We start from the raw sequence: 21,085 nt of genomic DNA, 5'->3' as shown, positions 1-21,085 counted from the left end.
TTACACCCCCCCCCACTCTGCCGCGACCCACTCCCACAATCACACATACAGCAATAGAAGAATAGACAAAAACAATCCTTTTTTTTCGATGGTCTTAGGCGACCCCAGGCAAATCGTCAATCGACCCCCAAGGGGGTAGCGACCCACAGGTTGAGAACCCCTGCCCTAAAGTGACTAAGGACCGAGTCCATTCCACTCACGGCTGCTATGAATAAAAGCCTCAAAACATTTAACTATTCACACACCGTTCCTCAAGGGGCCGTTGTTTATGGCAGACATGTACGTACGGCACGACTGATATGATACAGAGAAGGAACGAGGGAGAGTTTAGAAACATCAAATAATTTTTTTTATAGATTTTCATTAAATTATCTTATCTTATATAATACAGACGTTACTTCAAAAAAAGATGATTACGTCCTACGCGTTTTGCATTTAGTCATCAATGACTTAGATTCTGCCAAATCACTAGTTTTCCTGGCTAGCTCAGGCAACCCATTCCATGCTCTAATAGCACTAGGGAAGAAGGAGTATTTGTACAAATTTGTCCATAGGCATAGAGTTCCAAGTCCAAGAGTCTTAGACTCAACTCTTGTGACAATACGATGAGGGAGATACTCATACTTATAGGCAGTATCATGAGTATGGCATAGCCATATTCATAGGCCATATAATAATAAGGCTAGTCTTCGAGTCCGAAGATTAGTGAGGATTGTTGCCACATCCAGGGCAAGCATAACCATTGTTCGCAGGCGGTCGATTTAGATTTTCTTTAATTCGCCGTCTACGTTTAAAATGTCCTCGGCAGCAGATTCTCTTTTAGTCTCAAATGTGTATCCCGCGGCCTTCGTGAGTGATCTCCAGCTGTCTCGTTCTGAGGCCGCATGCAACTAGGTGGTCTCTTCTATGTCAGCCAAGGAAAGTTGACGCCTAAGCTGGTCTTTGATGCGTTTCCGTGGGGCGCCTCTGTTACGTCGACCACCTTTTAGCTCACCAAAAAGACTGCCTTTGGCATACGTTCGTGTCCCATACGGGATACGTGCCCTAGCTTGCTAGCTGCCTAGCGCAACTGTCGGACCAAAAGAAGTCCCTATATACTGTCCATACCGGCTTTCGCAAGGACATCGCTGTTTGTAGTGCGGTCTTGCCACCGTATGTTCATAATGGAGCGCAAGCATCTTTGGTGGAAGCGCTCAATATAAGTCTTAGATGTTTCATGTATAGTGTCCATGTCTCAGAGCTATACAGAAGGGTTGAGAGAACCACCGCCTGTTAGACACTTTTTTTGTAGGCAACCGGAGCGATCTGTTCCGACAAACTCTCGCCTGAAGCTATAGGCGTCCAAAAGCGCTACTGGCCCTGCAACTTCCCTTGAAAGTGAGGCGTCATTTGACACTATACTACCTAGATATGTGAAGTGGCCGCATATAGGCTATATTTATATATATATAGGCCCTACAGCGCTCATTACACTTTCTCAACCTACTTATATTTAGTTTAGATAGATCTATATCTATAATGTTGGTATTTTATTGTAGGCTATGAATTTTTTTTATATAGATCTAATTAAAGAATCTAATCTAGATCTATTATATCTAAGTCTATATGTCTTTATAAAATGCTTTCCTAAGTTGTCAGCGACAAAATATTCTCCCCTCCCAATGCAAGATTAAAATCATGATCTTGTAAAATGTGCATATTTAATTTTATTTTTTTTTAAATATAGATTTAAGATTATTGGCATTGTACGATTTTGCAAGATTTAACCCAGTCTTTTGAATATTTTTTAAAATATGTTTCTTTTTTTTTTATTATACTAGGATCTATTCTAGAGACTAGATCTATGCCTATTTATTCATTTGCTGCTGATATTCCACTCTATGATTAGACCAGCTGCGAAGATTCATCTAACGCGAAAGTCAGATAATAACGCAGTAATGTCTAATATTGGATTTGGCTAACATCTATGAATGTTCAATTAAATTACTTATATTTAATTATTTTTAAAAAATCTGAAAAGGTATCTAGATCTAGGTCATCTAAATAACTTAATTCGATTAGCTGGAAAATCTAGGTTGTTTGTTTATCTGTGGTGACATATTTTTCACAATTTATTTTAGTCGTCACTGAGTAACCAGTTTTAAAAGTTATTATTATGCAATCGTATCTTTCATAGAGATAGTGTAGTTGTGGGTCTATATTCCTAGAAAATTTAAGCAATGAGATAGTAGATTTAGATAATCTATCAGTCAGTATGTTTTTAGATTTGGTTGTTAATGTTTATATTATTATATATTAATTATTATTATTATTTTTAAAGTTTGTTTACATTCACACATTGTGAGGCCTTATTTTTAGATCTTAGGCCTACAGAGCTCCCAGAAATAGGTTAGTAGGCTATAAACAAGTTCAAGAAAGCTTATTGTCTACTTAGACTTAACTATGTCATGATTTTCTTTAAAAATCTCTTTGTGGTTGTGTTGTTTGTCTTTGAATTGTTGTGGAAGCATGATGTGTATACTGTGAGTGTGGTCAGTGAGTCAGTGTGGTGTAGTCTGTAGTGTAGAGTTAAGAGTTCTAGGTCTAGTAGATTGACTCTAATAAACTCTAATTAATTTAGCTGAGAAATAGAGCTAGATTAGATCTATATTCTTTATGGTTATGCCTATCCCTCCTAATACTCCTATGCCTATAGATATTATTTTATAAATATTATTGCTGGGCTATAATTAGTAGATCTACTTACTAGTATAAGTTGTTATTTATAATCTATACTTAAATTTAAATCTAGTTTGTATCTTCTTAAACCAAACCTATAGTCTCTAGACTACCTGACTAGGCTATAGTCTGGTAGTCAGTTAGCCTGGGGTATATGAAAATAAAGCTAATACATATATATATATATAATACATGCATAAATGACTTTTATATATATTAGAGTTAGTAGTCTTGTAGGCTTTCTTTGTACCCTAATGCATGGCTATACATATATAATAAAACATTTTGATCTAAATTCTAGGTCATATCTTTCTATGGACTAGTCAATCATCAATGTATATTCATTGTCCTGCCTCTTCTTCCTCGTTCTCATTTTTTATGTTGGAGCGTTCAGATGACTAGACCAATATATGAGATGAACTTTGCAGTAGTTTCCAAATCAGGGAGCTCTCTATATAGTTTTCTTTTTATTGGGGTGTTTTGGGGCCAGTGTCTTGTGCGGTTCTCATGGTAAAGAGAACAGTTTTGAAGGACATGTTCAGCATTCCCTGGTGACACTCCAAATGGGCAGATTTCACTGGTTCCAATTTTGAGATTCCAGGGAGCTACCAACTTCTATCAAGCGCGTCCCCAGGTGGCGGATATGAGAAGGACCCTTAGATGTAGGGGTTAGCTGTAAATACCAAATAAACAGCCGCGGACCAACCAGATTGAAGTTATGGAGGATGAGGTGGAGTTTTACAGTTGTTAGAATATTTACTAAAAACATCTCAGAAATCCAGGGAAATGTTTGCAAAAAGCAAGTATAGAGCACTCTAACTCTAAACCCGGGTAGATGAAGCTTGTTAGCTAGGGATAGCAGTTCATCTAGGAGAGAAAACTCCACAATTAAACACCTGTTGCCTTGCAATTGATCTTGAATGATCAAAGACTATGGGAGCACACCCAAAAACAAAAGCAGGCTGAAGTCAGAGTCAATGGGCCTCCTGGCACATAACACATCGACACGCAACCTCATTGTTCTGCTGATTTCTGGATGAAAAAAAAAGAGTGTTTAGAGTTGTAATATTATAATTCATTTATTATAGATTCAGACCAAATTATGGCATTTTAACTGCACTTTTTTGTTTTTGGTAATTTACTTGGATTCTTTCCTTTTTGTAGATTGTGAAGCTAGACTAGAATGACATAGATTCTTTCCTTTTTGCAGATTGTGAAGCTAGACTAGAATGGCATCAGACTCAGAAGAGATAGAGTATCAAGCCTTAGGAGCGCACACAACACAATTTAGGCCATTTCAACAACAAGAAGCTGAGGAAGAAGAAGAAGAAAGTGATATAAGTTTACATGAGGAACAAGGTTTTCTAGTTCACATGAGCCCAGAAGCCAATAAAAGTAGGTGGACAGTGGGATTTATTTTTACTAGATTAATCAAATATGGATGGGATGTTGATGAAGACATTGAATGTATGCCCTACTAATCACTGTAAGTTTCTGAGGCATTTCATAAATTATCATTTTTACTCTGTATTTGAGAAGTGTAGGTTTCCCAATGTCTTCATACTGTGTAAATAACTTCTGTTACGTCTGCTTTGAATAACTTCTGTTAGGTCTGCTTTAAATAACTTCTGTTAGGTCTACTTTAAATAACTTCTGTTAGGTCTGCTTTAAATAACTTCTGTTAGGTCTACTTTAAATAACTTCTGTTAGGTCTGCTTTAGATAACTTCTGTTAGGTCAACTTTAAATAACTTCTGTTAGGTTTACTTTAAATAACTTCTGTTAGGTCTGCTTTAGATAACTTGTTATGTCTGCTTAAAATAATTTTTGTTAGGTCTGCTTTAGCGTATCCTGAGCACTATTAATATAGACTATAGCTTGTGTCATATAAAACTAGACAAATGAAAGAATAATGTTTGTAAAATGTTTTATATGTTTCGGATGTTCCTTCAGAGTTGAAGATAGTTTACTTCCTAGTCCAAACCTCCCGCAGGACTACAGGGGATGGTAGTGGGCTGGGTTTGAACTCTCCACCGTCGATAAATCCGAACGACAGTCCAGCGATCAAACCGCACGACCAGGCAGCCATCCTTGAGAATGGCTGAAGACATCACAAAAGCCATGGAACAAGAAAAGTGAACAAATGAATAGAAATAGCGATTCATGCTCAATTTGTATTCAAACATTTCCAATATGTCTCACTGGCCACATGCAGAGATACAGAAATGCAAGGCCAAACCCTCAAAACTTGGATTACCAAACTGATTATCATTTTGTGGTGGTCTAATTTGGTTGAGAGTATTTTGTACCCTGATCATTAAAAGAGCGTAGCCTTTGAGATTGAGGCCTGAATGAATCACCTCATCACTTAGATCTACCTGTTGGTTTTTGAAGTGAAGGTGGTTAGTCATTGTGCTAGACAGCTTCTTTAATAAGTGTTGAATCATATTCTAAATCTGGTAAGCTTTAATTTGAAGAAAAAACAACAAAGAAAACACCTTTTTTTTTTATCACACATGCCACTCATTTAGAAAGTTCAAACCATATTCTGTGTCCTCCCATGCTTGTTCTCTGCATAACCACATTTGTTAAAATGTCATTGACCTAGAATTAAAGACTTAATATACAAAAAGTGAAAATATAATAACTCATATAAAGTTAATTTCTTATTATTGTACCATTATTATATTAAATCTCCCTTATAACTGCACAGATTTTAATAGAGTTGATTGAATGAATAATTAAATCTAGGTTAATTGTATATCTTATAGCAGGATTGCTACGTGGTCATATGTTATGTGCCCTGTATTACCAGGTTCAAACCCTCCCTGAACTACAGGATGTAATAATCTTCAACTCTAAAGGAACATCTGAAACGTGAAAAAAAAAATAATAGCAATAATGCGCTCAATTATATTTTTAAAATTTCATCTCTATGAAATTTGAATTATTAAATCGTTTGCCTTTTATGTTTCATATTCTTCAGCTCAGTGGAACCATGTGGATGACCTGGATAAATTTTATCAATTATATTTTTTAAATTTCATCTCTATGAAATTTGAATTATTAAATCGTTTGCCTTTTATGTTTCATATTCTCCAGCTCAGTGGAACCATGTGGACGACCTGGATAAATTTTTTACTAGTGTCTATGAATACCATCAACGTCATGGCTTTCAAAATATGGTGCTATCTGAAATTCTTCAACTTGTGTTAGTAATATGTTGTTGTTGTTTTTATTTCATGTCATTTAAGAAATTATTTTTTCTGATAATGAACATATTTATTCTTGAACATTGTTTAGTGTTCTTTATAAATTGTTTTGTGATGTGCATCTCTTAGTTGTTGTTGTTTTTTTATTAAACCAAGAAACACAAATCATTTTATGTAAAAAAAAAAAAAATTCCATTTCAGGCAATTTGTTTTTGTCGTACTGTTCATGACCTACCTCAGCTGGTGTGTCAACTATGCCGAGCTATTTGATGAAGTTCAACATAATTCAACTGAGAAGAAAACATTTAGTGATATCACATATCCTCTGGGAACCTGTATCGCCAAGTAAGACTGTCTATTGTTACTAACGATGGCAATAACTGCATTGGTCTGTATTTTGAATTATCCAATTATCTCAAGGCAATTATTATTGAAGTAAACAAATGTTGTTTATTGCCTTCAGTATCACATTGGGTAAAGTAAAGTAAAGTTCCACTATCAGACCTTGCAATCTATAGGGCATCTGTTTCTGTGGCCCACAGTAAACGAGGATGTCATGTGGCCAGCACAATGACCAACTACCTTTACTTTTCCCCAACTAATGTCAGGTACCCATTAGAGCAGGGTGGTCTCAGAGGCTCCCAAAGATCTCGAAATTAAAAATCCCAGGATTCGAACCTGTGACTTTGGTTTGGAAACCAAGTGTTTTACTGCTCAGCCTAAGCGCCTCTTTCACTTTGGGCAATTCTTTTAATTAGTGAGGAATCCGAAATAGACACTTGTTAATTTTTAGTAGACTTATAAATGCCATATACAGAAAATTTCATCTTAAAAAAATGTTGATCTTTTTTTTCTCAGCTTTATATTTCTAGAGCTTGAACAAAAATGTTTGTTTTCCTTTTTTTTTCAGGTTTTCATTTCTAACATGGTTGCTGCTGTTTTTGTGTCTTTTGTTTTTGATTGGTAGAAGTGTGAAAATGGCTTTTAATTTTAGCAATTATTTGCGCACACACAATTTCTTTATCAGTGCTTTAAATACAGAAACAGTAAGTCTTTTCATTGGCTTGTTTTTTTTGTTTGTTTTTTTTTCAATAATTAAACTCTTATGTAATTCTTTTTTCTTTAACTAAAAAAAACTGAACTATATAAAAAAAATAATTAAAAAACGAGCATGCATGGAAAAATTGTATTTAATATGCCAAGAATAAAAAAGAAAGGCTCTTATTATGATTTACTGAATGAGCAGTAAATGTTTTTTTGCTTTAAATTGATATCCTCTTGTTATTTTCTAGAGACATGTTAAAAAATGTATTATTATTGACTGAATGCTTTTATTTACAAAGCGTGACCTGAGCAATATGACATGGCATGAAGTGCAACTTAGACTTTTGGAGGTTCAGAAGGAACAACAGATCTGTATTCATAAACAAGACCTTACCCAGCTTGGTAAGGCTCAGTTTATTTAAATGATTTTTTTTTTAGTGGTTTCGCGTTGGGTCAGGTCTGGTTAAAGTTTAAGTGAGAAGAGTCATGTTTCCATCACTTTACTAATAAATTTCAAGACTGTTAGACTTACTTAGACTTTGGTCCTCCCTTGCCATTGGATGCAATCTTTCTCTACTGAGAAAACTCAAGAAAAAAGTAAAGTAGCAATTATACATAAAACACTGAACCATAATCTTCAAATACAAAAACAAAATTTAATAAAATGCTCTGAAAGAAATAAAGATAAAGGCACATTCCTCGTCCCAGATGCTAGGACAAATTTGTACAAATACTCCTTCTTCCCTAGTGCTATTAGAGCATGGAATGGGTTGCCTGAGCTAGCCAGGAAAAACCAGTGACTTGGCAGAATTTAAGTCATTGGTTAATATGCATGACTAAATGCATGACGCGTAGGATGTAATCATCTTCTTTTTTGAAGTAACGTCTGTATTATTTAAGATAAGATAAGAGATTGGTCATAGGCCTCTTCCCAGCTAGCGCCCATAGATTTTAACTTTTGTTTTCCTTCTCCTCTTTGGCTTCTATGTAATGGCTAACTTTGGTAAACATATTTAGCATTACTCTGCAATACAATTAAATCTATATAAATAGATGTCAAAGAGCCTCAATAGAGACATGCTCAAAATCGGCATTCAGATAAACTTCATATTAAAAAAAGTTATGGGTATTGGCTACTAGTCAACTAGTCTAAATGACCACTTACACAAAGTTGCAGCGATGGCTGTGAAGGATCCTAAGAATAACATGCAGAGATCATGTCTCCAATAGAGAAATCCTTTCCCCACAGGCACTTGACCCTAAATCAAGTGGTGACCAAATGTTGTATGAAATTTCATGTACCTTGTAGAATTAAATGGACTGAGCCTGTATTCTATAATGTGTAAATAGTATCCATGCCTTCATGAGAATTCTAACTCTAAATAAGGAAACCAAACAATTTAAAACTCTTATTATACACTGTGCTAAAAAGTTTACTATTTAAAAAAAAAAGTGTCATTTTGCTTTTGTATTCCCTAGACATTTATCACAGAATCTTGCGGTTTAAAAACTATCTTGTTGCAATGGTTAATAAAGACTTGTTGCCTTTGAAATTCAGATTGCCATTTATTGGAGAACAGTAAGTTCTACTTGATAGCCCTTGATCACTTTATTGTATGTACAATGGTGTTGATTAAATCTGTCAGTGAGCTGTTAAATTTTTTATACAATTCTCTATTTCAGTGCAATATTGACCCATGGGATGAGATTTAACCTTGATGTACTTTTGTATTGTAAGTTATTATAGAGTAATAAGTTTTTTTAATTTAGTTGTTTTTTTTTTTAAATAGGCCGTGGGGGGGGGGGGGGGGCATCTCAACATTTTATTGAAAGTAAAATTGGGGATTCATGCTGTCTATGATGTTGGCATTGCTTTTGGGCCTTGGGTTGGAAGCTTTAGCCTGGAACTTGAACCAACATATGTGAGAAGCGTAGTCAAGAGGCCAAGTGCGCTTGAACTTGGCTTGGCTTGGCTACCTAGAAGGGTCTCGAGGTTTGACACCTGACTCGGGCAGAGTTGTGTTTACTGGGCCCCTAAAGGCAGCTCGGAAAACCAACTCCTAGATACCCCCTCCCCCCACTGGTCCACAAATGAGATTGGACCAAAAGCGCTCTGAGCTTGCTATAAGCATGAAAGTAGCGCTATGTAAAAGCTATAATAATAATGTTTGATGCTTCATTCATTATTGCAAACATACTATCTATGTGCTAGAATAGAATGTCAGAAAGATATAATAGAAAGCAGATGATAGGAAATTCTGTCAATTACATTTTAAAAACTTAGAAACAGACTTAGATTTGTTGTAATAGTATCTTAGTATATTGTAAATTAAATTAATATTTAGTGAGGACTGTAGATTATTGCTAAACATTCACTATTACAGGGAGTCCATGGTCCATCTTTGTCAACAGTTATACAATGAGAGAAGAGTACAAGAATAGTCAAAAGAAAAAATGGCTGGCTGAAAGGTGAAGGTTCAAACCATTAGAACTATTTGTGTGTATCTATTGGAGTATTGTTCATCTTCAATAACTTGGACATGATCCTATATTTTTGTTTTTAAGCTATTTATTTCAGTCTTTCTACTTCACAGGTTATCGACCCATATTGGAATTCTGGCATTGCTGAACTTTGTTCTTTGCCCTTTCATTTTCTTTTACCAGATCATCTACTTTTTTTTTCGTTATGCCGAGGTAAACTAATGTTAGTTTTCAGTAGGATTCTTTATTGAAATGTTCTACTGTATGTATATCATGGTTAGTGATTATAGTAAAACAGTAAAATGTTGATGTGCCATCGTAAAAAAAAAATTTTTTTAATTTCTTTCTTTTCTTTTAGTTTGTCAAGCGGTCACCGAGTTTTTTGGGTTCAAGACAATGGTATGTTGATGGAATTTTTGTAGGCATTAAGTTTGTATGGTGCAGAAAAATTCTCAGTTTCTATAAGCATGTAGTGTGTTGTCCACTTAAGACACCCTGCTTACTCTTCCTTTGCTTTGTATAACTGACAAGATCAATAAAGTGAACGGAATTAAAAATGATCAGAGATTTATTGGCAGCTCTACACTTTACTTCTTGAAGGTGGGGCTAAGTGGTTAAAGCAATGATTGCAATCAATTCTTGAAATTTGAGCTCTGTTTAGAGTGTCCAAAAAGAGTTAAGGCTGGAGCCCCATTTGGACTTTTGACCAGGAAAAGGTTTTCTTGCTCTGCCTTGACAGCTTTTTTCACATTGCTTAGAAATGAGAGACTCTTCTGTCTCATGAGTCCATGCAAATCTAGTAGTGAGAAAATATTTGTTTTGTCCACATGACACCCTCATTTGTCCCACTTCAGACCTGTGAATATTTATACAGTGATCCCTCATTTTTCGTGGGTGATGCGTTCCAAGACCACACATGAAAAACACATTTCTGCAAAGTAGAGGAAAGATACTTTTTTATGGATTTCATAAGTATTTGGACTTTAAAAACCTTCCCTGTACTGTTCAAAACCTGTCCTTTGCATTAAAAAGTCATTCTATAATGTTTTTCACCTGGAACTACATGGAATATCCTACCAGTTTCTTTAATATAATAATTTCTAAGTGTGATTTAGCATAAGTAAATTTCAATCGCACATGGACATGAACAATACATGCACTATACACAAGGAATACTCGTAAATGAGATATTTTGTCACCTACATGCCTTATCTAATAAATGTATATAATTTTTAAGAATACTTTTTATCTATACTCAATTGGAACATTATATTTTTAGGCACCTGGTCTAATTAATATCTTATAGTATCTTACAGTACAATAATAAAAAAAAAAAACACTTTTGATTTACAAACCATACTACATAATTCAAATAATACTATATACAATAATAAATATACTAAATAGAAGAGGAAAAGATTTGAAAATAAAATTGTAAACATTTGTGTACTCTTTTTTTTTTTATGACAAGGGGCCACTAATATCTGCAATATAGCGGCCATATTAGGGAGGGATTACTGTATACATTTTGGCAAAAGTACCATATCATTCTAAAAAATTATATAATTTGATCAGTTATGTAGCATTGAAATGTTTATTTCGCGTCATCATCAGAAGAAACAGTCTTACAATTTTAACAAAATATTTATTGTCTCATTATGTATTGTCACAGGGCAAACTATGGACGACTCTATTTGAGACACTTCAATGAACTTGATCATGAATTAAATGCCAGGTACTATCAATTTTTTGTTCTGGAACAACCTTAATCAAATAAATCTTTGTATTCATCGATAAATTACTGCAAAAAAAAAGACAAACTAGCATACCTGTAAATAAAATCAACCTTGATATAAAAACTTTGATCTTTGCCTCTAAACTCAACATTTTGCTGCTTAGCTGGAGACTTTTATCTTTTACTTCGGGATGTTGCCTAAGTGTATGCTACTCATTTCATTATCTGAATATTAATTATATTATATTATATATATTATAGTGCTGTGTTTTTTTGTTGTTCTGACTGTGTTATTTTGTTACTTGCCAGATTGAACAGAGCTTATATTCCATCCAAGATGTATATGAATAGTTTTACCTCTCCATCTCTTACAATCCTGGCCAAGTAAGTCACTTCAGTTCTTTTTGCCTTTGTTATGTTCCAGTTTTTTTAAATAACCTTCACTAAAACTGCCACAAGGTTGAATATTAACAGTACTTAACTGTGTTACTTTAAGGTCTCTAGCCTTCTTTGCTGGGGCTCCTGCTGCAGTGCTATTTGTTTTGGGTATATTGGACTTCAACGATGTGACCAAAGTAGAACATCTCTTCACAGTTGCTTCAGTTTGTGGTGAGTGACTTAGTGTTCAGTGATATTGCTTAAGAGAGCCTATTTAAGGGGAGGAGGACAACCACCATACTCAAATATCTATATTTTTGGTTAAAAAATAAAACTTTTTTTAATCCTTTTTTGAAAATGTATCCATTTATCTACAAGTTTTGAAGTAGAAATGTATTGATTTTACTTTAAGTTTTTTTGTTTGTCATTAGAATATATACATAACATTATGTCTAATTAAATGCTCTGTAATGTTTGCAGGTATGGTAGCTACAATTTGTTCATCCCTTATCCCTGATGAGGTGAGAATTGAACAATATGTTCAGAGATATTCATTTATTTTGCTTCCTTTTTAAATGTAACATAAATATTCCAAATTTACAAGTTTCTTTTTACTGCTCCTTAATTAAAACAAGAAGACTAAGGAAAAGACTATTAGAGATTTGTCTCTTTTGTGCTGCTTTGTTTATATTATTATATAGCAAAAATTGTGTGTAAATGCTTAAAGGAGACACTGTTGTATGTTAATACATGAAATGTGTTCTTGTAGTATTTGCATGTTATTTCATTTGATAATCCTTCAGTTTCCTATTTATACTAATGATTGAAAACAGCTTTAGTAGTTTGGAAGAACTCTCTGAATTATTCATTACCTTTTTAAGCTATAACTTTTCCATCTTATTAAGATTTCAAGAACAAAGTTAAATTGTCAAGTTCATTTATTTAAGTTATTATTGTACAGTATTAATTTGTATATAGAAAATTTTCTTTTTTTTTAATTGCCAAGAATGAAGTTTTTTGTCCTGAACGGCTAATGATGAGTATACTGGCCCAGATTCATTACATGCCTGATCATTGGAAGGGACGCGCACACACATCGTTTGTTAGAGATGAATTTGCAATGCTTTTTCAGTATAAACTGGTAAATGTCTTTATTTATTGGATGTAAAACACATTTCCTATAATAATCCAACTTTTGTTTTTATTTGTGATAATGTTTTTTAATTATTTTTTTTTCCAGAAATTTTGAAATTTAAGAAGCAACTGGTTTATTAAATTATTTATATATATTTGTTAACTATAAACTTCATGCACCTGCTTGGTCATTGTGTTTTCCACGACACACTCGTTAACCTTCGGCCATAGAAACAGATGACTGTTACAAAATCAGGCCTGTAGATCGCAAAGTCTGAAAGGGGACTTTACTACCCTTATTTTCAACCTATGTGCAGATATTTCATCTAATGTTAGAGCTTTTTTTTAAAATTTAATTGAATGTTTTATTGTGCCATTTGTATAACTTGAGTAAAACTTTTTTCTACCCTTCACTAAAATCAGGTTTACATTATTGAAGAACTACTAAGTCCACTCATTACACCATTCTGGCTGTTCTTTATGCTGCGCCCAAAATCTTCCCAAATTGTGGATTTCTTTAGATGTTTCACTGTGGAAGTAGCTGGAGTGGGGGATGTCTGCTCATTTGCACAGATGGACATAAAGAAACACGGAAACCCTCAAGTAATTACAATTATTTTACAATGTACTATCCCAAGTGTTAAGTCTGGGATGGAGACACACTAACAATTAATGTGATCTAATTATAATTTTATATAAAAAGAAATTAACAATTACATTAATAATGGTTCATATTTAGTATTAGCTGTGTTTGTATTTATAACTTGTATGCTTACGTTGAATTTATTCAGTGGACCAAAGCTAAACCAGCTGAACCAATGGTGGCTAGATCTATGCAAGCAGAAAATGGCAAGATAGAACTCTCACTGATGCATTTTGCTGTGAGTCATTCTCTATTAGTAGCATATTTTTAAATTTAATTCAATCAAATGTCATATGTTCAAATGAAATGTATGAAAATTTTGGATGAATTCTGAATACACTTATATCTGTAGACCACAAATCCAGAATGGAAGCCTCCGCAAGAAAGTCACATGTTTATTAATGGAGTTAAATACGAAGGTGAGCTTTTTGCTGCATTCTCATTGCTTATGTTTGAGTAAAGGGATTTAGTTGGACTGGGGCTTTGTTTGATCAGTCCCTGTTGTACATTCATTACATAGCCAAACTAATTGTATGTCAGTATAAGCTTGTGTTACAAGTGAACATTTTTGTTTATATTAAGCAAATTTATTTGTCTTGTGAGATGTTTACAAAGTGTATTTCTGTCATCAAAAGCTAGAATACCTCTTTCAAATTGTTCTCCAATATCTAGAAATCTTCTTAACTGGCTTTCCACGATTTCTTTGGTACAACATACTAGTATTGTCTTTTTTTTGTATTTCCCAGTACAAAAAGAGTTACCTGCACTTACCAGCATAATAGCAGATCCCATTAGTCTGCCAAGTTTGGGTTATGTCAATCCAGTTGCACCCATTTTAACAGTAAGTTCTACAACAGGGGTTCTCAACCTGTGGGTCGCGACCCCTTTGGGGGTCGATTGACGATTTGCCAGGGGTCGCCGAAGACCATAGAAAAAATGAATAGTTTTTGTCCATTCTTCTATTGCTGTGTGTATGTGGAGGGGGGGTCGCGGCACAGTGTGGGGTTGTAAAAAGGGGTCCCCAAGCCTAAAAGGTTGAGAACCGCTGTTCTACAAGACAAAAAAAACAAACAGTAAAATTATTTGATTTTGACTTGAATATTGATAGAATTAATGCCATTTTATTTTGTAACTTTTTCCATTTAGATGAGTACAAGTACAAATCTGGGCTCTCCAAATCAAGACCCAAGTATTTCCCTCAGTCCTTTCCTTGGCCAGTCACACAAACTTCGAGGTGGACTTTCTAACTTTGATGGTCCCCTGATATCTGGTTCTAACCTTCAAACCAGTTTGACAGGCTCAGACTCTTTCCACGCAGCTAGTTACCCAGCAGGCATGCTAGATGAAGGTCAACGGGAACTCCTTTCCGGAAATATGAGTCTCAGTGTTCTCCACATACATGAAACCCACCATCGCCAGCGCCACTCTGATGGCAGGTCTCGTCACGCTGCCTATGATGGCCTGGGTACATACCAAGACAAGCAGCCCTCGGGGGCGACATCTGGTGTAGCTCGACCGCAGTCCATCTTCCCTCACAGACAGCAGTTCCAAACTTACTTTGGCTGTAGCCAGAGTTCCTCGACAAACACTTCCAGAACTGTGATAGCCCCTGGAGAACAAGAGCCTTACTCCCATCTGTACAGACAACCTCAGGATATAGACCACCAGCTGACTCTCACCCTGGAAGATCAAGCATCATACAGTGCACAGAATACTCAGTATTGTGATGAGGATGGCTTTGGGTTGTCTGATTTTTCCAGCCTCCCACCTTTGGCAGAACCAGGCTTGCACTATGGGAGCCCAACCACTGTGTCGAGCACACCCTCTCCTGGGCAGCACATGGCGCTAGGAGCCAGGCTAGCTGGAGAGCATATGCCAGAGATTAAAGAGGACAGCGTAGAACATGAAATAGATACCTCCATGTCTTAACCCATTATTGCTTTCATCTGCATTTATGTTTATTTATAGATACGCACTCTTGTATACAGAGAAGTATAAATAATGTACTTTACATAATTTTTACATGCCAGTGTAAGACTAATAAATGTTTAGTTGTGAGATAAGCTATTAATAATAATAATACAGGTTTTAATCAGCGCTATACTGTTGTGCTCTAGACTTGTTTGGTTTACAGGTTGATAGAGAGAAGGTAATCCAAAGGTTTTCTCCTATTCCAATCTTAGAGACGTCTTAGTTGTTTGCCCCTGTTGTATTTTGTTCACTATCATTCGCAGAGGTTTAGAGGTTTAAGGAGTGGACTGTGCAGCGAGTGTACTCTGTAGCATGGTAGCATCATGGACATAGGTACTTTATGATCCTTTAAGTAGGGATGGCTGCCTGGTCATGCGGTTGTTTCGATGGTCCCGGGTTCATACCCTGCCAATGCCATCACCTTCCTCTTGCTAAAGGTTTGGGCTAATATTTACTTCAACTGCAAAGGAACACCTGATACATTTTACATCCACCTGAATGATTAGTGGACTAGAGTCTGGGTATAGTGTAATTTAGGCCTCTCATCAAATGCATCCTACATAGGAGGGACCCACTATTGGTTTAAAAAATGCAGTAGGTTATTCTTTCAATCAGTTGCCATTGCTAAGACCCTTAGCAAAAAAAATGTTGAAAAAAATAATTATGTACACATCAATTGATTTTTTTTAATGAAAATAAAATAGTATAGTATAGGCTTTATTTACAATATTTACTATTTAAATTGTAGTTAAAATATTGTTTTTTAAACCTACCGGTATGTATTGGCTGAGATTCAGGTTGGAACTACTTCTTCAAAAAAAAAAAGATAAGATTTTAGGACTATTTCTTACACATTTATTTCAGCCAATTTTGAATATGTCCAACAAAATGAATTGGCCTATTTTAGGGTGAAATAGATCACAATTTTATATAATATTTACAATAATACATTTTGTTTGCACTAGACCAGTGTTTCCCAAACATTTTTCTTAATGTAACATTTAGCACATTCTGAGTGTTTAGCGGAAACTTTACTTATTTTTTAGAGAGATTCATTCACGTAGTGGCCTACTAGTAGTTTGTGAAACACCTATTCAGGCCTCGGAACGCAGTTTGGGAGACACTGCACTAGATGACAATGAAAAATGGTTGCCAGATTTCACAATATTTGTTCTGCCAAACCAGGAGTTAAGAAATATCAAGCTAAACATTTTAAAGTAGCTTATGCAAGTTTTTTTTTTTATGATTATGGAAGAGACATTACTTACCTGATGTGATATAACGCATCCACTATTTTACATTTTTCTTATTAGTCTAATAGAAACATGACAGCCAATACAATACTGACTCATGGATACCTGACTGCTTTATTTTTCCTGCTATTTATTTTACTGACTTCCTTATGTATCATCAGGTCCATGTACCACCAATTGCACAGGCATGGTGCTTTTATCTACAAGTTTCACCTTTCCAGTGAAATAAAGATATGACCTAACCCAAATACTTTTCAGGAGTGGTGTTTAAATATTGGACAATTGTGTCTTTAGTCTAAAGCCTAGACTACATGGTCTCTGTACCTCAAAGCTGAGACATTTCCCTAAAGTAACACCATTAGTAAAATCATAAATTTACAAACTCTTCAGGATAGAAGATTTAAAAGTAAAGGAGCAATTGAGACACTGAACCATAATCTTCCAATACAAAAACAAAACCTAATAAAATACTTAGAAAGATACATTCCTTGTTCCATATTTTAGGACAAATTTGTACAAATATTCCTTCTCTCTAATGCTATTAGAGCATGGAATGGGTTACCTGAGTCAACCAGGGATACCAATGACTTGGCAGTGAGTCATTGATTAACATGCATGACTAGATTGGCCTAGGGACGTGCGTAGAGTGTAATCATTTTCTTTTTTGAAGTAACTTCTGTATTTTATAAGACATGCCAAGCCATGACTTTCTGACCGGCAACAGATGACCTTGTCATATTTTTTTAAGACTTCTGATTTTAGCAATAATGAAAACCTAGAATTGGTTTCAAGGCTTAGGTTGTGTTACATTATGTCCTAGGATGCCCAGATATGTCTTTACAACTAGATACTCGATATAACACATCTACATTCATTTCTAGTGACTATAAGGCATTAATTTTAACATCAGAATTGCTGGGGTGTTTTTTTTTCTAATCTTTTATATCCATATTTGAGTGTTTTTTACATACTGTACATGTTTTGAGATCATAGGAGAATGGAAAGAAAACACTATATAAGATTTTTCAATTTTGTTGTATCAACTTAAAATGAGGGATTCTCTTAAGATATTTAAAAATAGTATATGTGTATTAAGAAAATTCTTTTTGTATCAATGTTAAAAATACATGTATTTATATACACAATTTTACCTTCTCTTTTGATGATAAATTGATATTTGTAGTTTTAAACATTCTTGAAAGTTAACTTTATATCTGTTCATTTTGTTTTACAAACTTTTGCTGAATTGTTTTAGATCTCTTTAATCTACTTTTTTGTGTGTGTTTACATTGTAGACTTATTAACTTTTCACTTTTCTAATGTATAGAGCTCTTACACACATCTGCATTATAAGTCTTATTCTGCTCTCGCTAGCCTTTTTACCTAGCCTTTCCTCATGGTAATTTAAGTTTATACTGAATAAATAAAAATAAACACATATACATGCAGTCATAGTATTCTGAGTGGGGTCTAGTCCCCATTTCAGGCATGGGTTGGGGGGTAAATATTTGAGAGGTTTATTTAAGTGCTTGAGAAACTGAAGGAGGGAGACAAAGCTATCAGGTTTTAAACAGCAACCTAAGTGTCTCAGTTGTTTTTTTAAATGCTTTTGCAAAAGGGGGGGGGGATGGTTTTAAACTGTCATAAAAGGTTTCATGCTAAATACTTTGCTGAATGATCTGACTCATGACATCCTCATTAGTTGCACAGTAATATAAACAAACAAAAACTACTCAAAAGCCTGCAATATAATCAGACTTTATTATTAGAGGAAATAGACTAAGTAACATAAAATTCTAGCTACCAGGTATAGTCCCAATGTCAAAGTTAGTCAAAGATGACATCCTCATTAGTTGCACAGTAATTTAAACAAAAAAATAATACTTAAAAGACTGCAATATAATCAGACTTTATTATTATTATATTAAAGGAAATAGACTATGTAACATAAAATTCTAGCTACCAGGTATAGTCCCAATGTCAAAGTTAAGAAGGATTATTATCAAGGTAGTCGAGAGCCTACGGTTATCTTGGGTCTTATAATATGCCCAATCTTGTTCTCTTCTTCACCTCGGAGTTATTACATCATCATCCTGTCCATTGACTTTCATTGTAGGGGGTGCTGTAACAGGTCACATAACCAAATCTCTCCACTTTTCCCAGTCAGCAGTTGTTCTTAACAGGATATGGCGGTCCATTCTATGACGTTGTCCAGCCAGCTTTTCGTTGAACAACCCAATGCTCCCTCTACAAAGTCATGAGTTATTAAATAGGAGTAGTATACCTCGCCAACAGTCAAACATTGCTTCAAATTCCAGCACAACCCATTCATAGCCCTAGTTTAGAACTAGGTAGGTGATTGGCGGATTTCGGTGAACTACGCTGTCTTTTTCAATTTGTTAGTATAGTTTGTATAATTGTATATATATATATATATTGTGTACATATAGTGTACAGGAGTACAAACAAAACAATGTACCATGCTTTATTAGATTCTATGAATCTGTATTGGTACAGTGTAAACACACATACAGAGACTCGTCTCTCATTTTTAAAAAATATTTATTGTTGTTTTTATTACTATTTTTAATGTGCTTTCTTGTAACATTAAACTGTGACTTTGTGAAGTTTGTCAGAAGTGATGACATTATTTATCTAGATGTGATAAAATTGATTTTCGCAAAGCATAATTAACAATAACTGAAAATATTGTCATAATAATTGTATGTTCATAAGCTCTATAGGAGACGGATACACCCACACTACATGTTATGTTATGTCAGCTTTAATAAATATATATCTCTGTCTACTTTTACCTTCTTGATGGGCTTGTGCTTTTGTTTCAACACCGCAATGGTTCGTTGAAATTCCCTTCAAATGTTTTTATTTTCTGAAAGTTAATAAGACAAAACATTTCACTTTTCATTGTCAATAAACTAATCTCAACCTTGACATATATTACATGGGTTTAAATGTGAACTACATATGTGTGAATATTTATTTTTATTCAACTAGAAAAATGTTTTAAACTTCAAATGTTATGACTAGTTCCTTAACAGGATCAGAAGGTCCATTGTGTCCTGAAATATTCATCTGTACTTAATAAACTATTTTTTTTATCTTCTTTTAAATATAAAAGTTAAGAACAGGTTTTGATTTCTTAACAGTTTTATTATTGTACATTTTATGAAGCCGTTTCAGCTCCAGTAAAGCGTGGTGTGTGTGTCTTCCCTTTTTGTTATTAGTCTTGAGAATGATGTCAGTAATTAGTTTTCAGGGCTTCACTACCTACAGCTAATTCATTTCTAGTCACTGACATATATTTATCCTTTCATTTAAGTAGAGTACTGGAGTTTGAATTGATATAGTATTTATTTGACATTTTTTGGTTGAACTTATGTGTTTGACAAATTGTGTACAGTTTGTACAACAGACATGTGTATCTTCTCCATATTGTCATTGCTGAATGTCTTGTTTTCATGTTGGCCTTGAATTTTGATTACAGTTGTTTTTCTTCAATAGTGGTTTGTGTATAATAGTAAAATGAAAATTCAATTGAAAACAGTTTTTCTTTTTTTATTTTGTAGTTCAAAATTGATCTTGACTTTTGTTTCTCCTGCCAACTGCAGTAAAAGTTTGTAAAACAACAAAATACAAGCTAAACTAACTTAGACAACCAAATACATCATCCAGCACAATGTTATTTAGTGTCAAAGAGGAGCACAATCTCATTTACTTTGAACTTTAAGATAGCTATGGAGTCCTAACCTCCCTTTGTAAAAGCAGCTGCATACAAGGCGTGGAAAGATTAGGTTATCTTACTTTGATACTCAGCTTTTCTCTTTTTTTTTGTCATCTGCGTTGTTGGCTATACATGAAAAGTTCAATCACATACATTTCAAGTACTACTGGTACTTGTTTTTTTTTGTCAATGATGCAACTGTTTGCTATTGAACCAAGAATAACAGGATTGAGAACAACTTGCAGATGATACAGATCTGACCCTCGATAGCTCCATGAAGACACTCAATTATACTCAGGACCAAATATAAATAATTGGAGGTCCATGTCAAATTTCAAAACTTTATCAAATGCACTTAATTAATATTACTAAACACAAGCATATAGTATTTTAAGAAATAGTTACACATTTTATCTCAGAATAATATTTGACAGTTGAAAAAAAAGCTTAAAATATAATGGTCACATAATTGGTTGTTATAGGTTTTGAGCATACAACATACCAAAACATCATAAATAGATCATGTTTTTAAAGCAAGGTAGTTGACTTGATTTTAAAAATATGTTTGATCAACTTATTGTCTATCATAATGCTCATCATATTAGTAAAAATCTAATTGCCATAAATTTATCTCTTCTTGGTAAGTTTTAATTTACTAAATGACTTCCAGAAGAGTAGCACTAAGAGAATCACCAAGGGCATATCTCCACATTTAGAAATGTGTCAGCACTTTTTAGTCCAACAGCTGTTACCTGTCTAAATATTTTATACCTGA

At 34.3% G+C, this 21,085-nt stretch overlaps 1 protein-coding gene across 5 annotated transcripts; it reads left to right on the top strand.

Moving 5' to 3' along the window:
* Nucleotides 1–1,876: 1,876 nt before the first annotated feature.
* Nucleotides 1,877–20,133, top strand: LOC106060697 (autophagy-related protein 9A-like). Of its 5 annotated transcripts, none has more exons than XM_056019210.1 (22): nt 1,879–2,020; nt 2,321–2,388; nt 3,929–4,113; nt 5,820–5,928; nt 6,131–6,274; nt 6,840–6,975; nt 7,273–7,375; nt 8,453–8,552; nt 8,657–8,706; nt 9,358–9,442; nt 9,568–9,667; nt 9,813–9,853; nt 11,127–11,189; nt 11,499–11,573; nt 11,686–11,798; nt 12,048–12,088; nt 12,574–12,708; nt 13,125–13,304; nt 13,493–13,582; nt 13,697–13,763; nt 14,091–14,185; nt 14,491–20,133. In XM_056019210.1, exons 3-22 carry the CDS (start codon nt 3,948–3,950, stop codon nt 15,271–15,273), a joined length of 2,676 nt encoding a protein of 891 aa, XP_055875185.1. In that variant the 5' UTR covers nt 1,879–2,020; nt 2,321–2,388; nt 3,929–3,947; the 3' UTR covers nt 15,274–20,133. The 5 variants fall into 5 exon arrangements, with proteins under 5 accessions (XP_055875180.1, XP_055875185.1, XP_055875194.1 ...); XM_056019219.1 differs by having other exon boundaries at nt 1,882–2,020; nt 2,359–2,388; XM_056019205.1 differs by lacking the exon at nt 2,321–2,388 and having other exon boundaries at nt 1,877–2,020.
* Nucleotides 20,134–21,085: the final 952 nt, after the last annotated feature.

Source organism: Biomphalaria glabrata, chromosome 1, assembly GCF_947242115.1.
Source record: "Biomphalaria glabrata chromosome 1, xgBioGlab47.1, whole genome shotgun sequence".
Classification (NCBI taxonomy): Eukaryota; Metazoa; Mollusca; class Gastropoda; family Planorbidae; genus Biomphalaria; species Biomphalaria glabrata.
Note: the sequence above shows the minus strand (reverse complement) of the source record. Positions and strands in the feature narration are given on the sequence as shown.

Bases quoted from the DNA above. Each gene is read 5' to 3' on its own strand.
- LOC106060697 (XM_056019205.1), top strand. From the start codon at position 3,948: ATGGCATCAGACTCAGAAGAGATAGAGTATCAAGCCTTAGGAGCGCAC. The intron at 8,707-9,357 runs GTAAGTTATTAT...TCACTATTACAG, and splicing joins CCTTGATGTACTTTTGTATT to GGAGTCCATGGTCCATCTTT. The intron at 13,583-13,696 runs GTGAGTCATTCT...TTATATCTGTAG, and splicing joins TCTCACTGATGCATTTTGCT to ACCACAAATCCAGAATGGAA.